This window comes from Amblyomma mixtum, chromosome 3 (genome assembly GCF_055824585.1).
Source record: "Amblyomma mixtum isolate Tamu chromosome 3, ASM5582458v1, whole genome shotgun sequence".
Lineage (NCBI taxonomy): Eukaryota > Metazoa > Arthropoda > Arachnida > Ixodida > Ixodidae > Amblyomma > Amblyomma mixtum.
In genome coordinates, this window is record NC_143014.1 from 62769954 (window position 1) to 62772702 (window position 2749).

Genomic DNA, 2749 nt, shown 5'->3' on the forward strand with positions numbered 1-2749 from the left:
TTCAACGGTACACATCCCTCAAGGATATGCATGTCGTGTTATCCGCGGTAGCGTGTCTTGCCATTCCGCAGCAGGCAGAAGTGCCAAACAGTATTCATATGGGAAGCGATGGAAAGGCGTTTAGCTGTCTGGCTTTGACAGCCTATTCCTTTTCACGCGAGAGATCACACACAGCATACAGATGCACGCAGAGAACATCATACACAAAAATGTTGTGAGCCTGGTGTAGGTGCACCTTTGCAGAGTAGTTTACAAGGCAAAAGGGCACACTACAGTTTCATGTATACCTGGCATTATCCACACATGCCCCAAGCCTTGCAATGCCCCCACTTCCCACAGCCCTTTACCGTCAACCTAGCGTGCATGGGGCTCGGGTTGGCAGAGCTGGCTGCCCATTTAGCCTTGGTACGACTGGCCGAGGAGCTGCTGAGTGCTTAATTTGTCACTAAGTAAAGTGTTTCTCTCTCACACATGCCACAGTGGTCTGAACTTCCTTTCCTTGTTTCCTTTACAGGTTGTCGCAGGCCCTGAACTTCAGTTCTACGATGTTGTGTCAAGTTGGCCCGGTAGTGTTCACGATAACCGCATCTTCTGTAACAGCCGAGTGATGGTGAGCTACCAACAAAAGGCAATACGTGGTGTCCTTCTTGGAGATCGAGAATACGCATGTTTGCCCTTTCTGATGGCGCCACTCAGGAACCCGCAAACTTGCGCACAGAAAAGGCCAGAGAAACAATTTTGCAGCACCAGTGTGTGATATGCTTGTGTTAATTATTTTTCATGCTCCCGGCAGGTACAACAGGAGCCATACCAAGACGTGGAACTCAGTAGAGCGAGCATTTGGAGTGTGGAAGAGGAGGTTCTTGTGCCTGGGAAAGAAGCTCGAAACAAAGACGGAGCGGTCAGCTGCCGTCATCACGGCATGTGCAGCACTGATAACATTGCGTGTTCCCTGAGGGACCCAGTTCCAAATGGCGATGAGCCCGAAGAGGTTGACGCAGGACCATGCCCCCCTGATACCCTTCTGGGCACCCAGCTGTGACCACAACTTATTCAGCGATGCTTCACAAACAACCAGAGTGGAGCTGGCAGTGAGACGGACTCTGATTAGAGGTAAAGTTGTGTGTTAAATGCTTTGCAATTGCAAGTGAATATCAACATGAACTGAGAATACTGCACGAATGCTAAATTGACCTAAAGAGTTGATAAAGGGTTGAAAGGCAGTGGCACAATACTCCTCCTCTCCTTCCATTCCCTCCTCGAAATTCTTCTCTCCCGCTCCTCGTCGAGTAGGCTCGGCAAGGCAAAATCACCCCTTCCTTCTCCGACGTAAGCCGGAGGCGTGGTGTCTGTGGAGTGCGTCACGGGGCTACGTCATTGCCCCGCCTTCAATAGAATTCTTTTGGTTTTTGCTGCTGGGGCTGTTCGAGGGGAGAGGGGGCGCTGCGGGTTTCCTAACACCCTCTCTGTTTTGCTCTTTGGGTCTCCTCGCGGTGTTTCGCCGCGTTTTTTTTATTTGTCCTTCCTCTCCCCAGTTGTTGTTTTTTTCCTGTTTGAAGCTTTTTTTGTCACTATCGCCACTCCATTCCCTGCCCTTCCTGGTTGGGGGTGCAACAAAACTACTCGACCCCTGTTACCGGCCTGTATTCGTCCCTCGCTTTTCCATGGTCACTGAGCCATGCTTGGCGCGCGTGCCTTTGCTTCCGTGTTGTCTGAGGCCGCTTGTCCTTGGCGAGGTTTTTTTTTTTTTCGCGGCAGGCCTTTGAGAAGTCAACACGTGCGTGGTTTCTCCCGCCGCTTTTGATGTTTTTTTAGCTATATTTTGCTGCTTCTAGCACCCTGTGCAGTCTTGCCCTTCGACGGGCTCTCTTTCTCCGCTCCTCGATCTGCGAAATAAATGTCCAACGGAAGACCAGCGCCGGCCATGTCTGTCACTGTGTCCTGTCTTTCCCGCGCTGTGGTTGTCGTTGGGTTCGAAAGTTCGCGATCGTCCTCGCACTGAAATGGACCCTGCCGTGCGTGCCCGGTTGGAAAGACTGGCCCAACAAATGGACCCGTACGGAGACACACCTTTGCGCAGAGAGGCAACAATGAGAGACGACGTCCCGGATCCTCCGCCTTCGCCTCATCGCGGCGCCAATATGGACTGGTGAGTAACGACGCTGTGACTAACTTCCTCTTTGTGCCTGTGTTTCCGCTGATAGTACTATGAATTTTGTGTTTTAGCATGCTCGATGCACTAATTTGCTGTTTCTGTACTTCCTTCATGCGTGGTAAAGTTTCTTCTTGCGTTGTCTCTTCTCTGTAATGCCTGCTGAGAGTGTTACGCACGATCTCTGGGACCGCAGGTGCTCGTGCGGATTGTGCGTGGCCAGCGCTAACGCTGAGGAGAATGTGTGCTGCAGAGAGGTACCGGAAGTTGTTACCAAGGGTAACGAGGACTGTATCACTCTGCACGCATATTTTCCCAGCATCTGCCTAAATCCCGGCGTCCTCGAGGCGGCGTACTATGTGTTGCAGGAGTACGGCGTCCGAATGGAAAGAGAACTGCACAGGTGACGCGCCTCCAGCACTGCTATTCATGTATCCCACTAATGGTGGTTTTGATGTTTACAGAAAGTACCGGTATGTGGCTTACCACCTCTTCACAAAGTGGATCTGCATGCCTGCATGCGTTGTTGAACGCATTTGGAAGCAGTTTCCGTCGGCGACCTACGTCGGCTTTCAGCATGCTTTGTTGAACGACTGA

The 2749-nt window shown here is 51.5% G+C and overlaps 1 protein-coding gene across 1 annotated transcript; it reads left to right on the forward strand.

Annotated features, from left to right (window-relative positions):
• On the forward strand, positions 1 to 2749 carry LOC149350402 (uncharacterized). The gene is made up of 3 exons (XM_089575530.1): positions 1 to 2149; positions 2349 to 2555; positions 2617 to 2749. The coding sequence occupies exons 1-3, from the start codon at positions 2004 to 2006 to the stop codon at positions 2747 to 2749; spliced, it is 486 nt and encodes a 161-aa protein (XP_089431656.1). The 5' UTR covers positions 1 to 2003.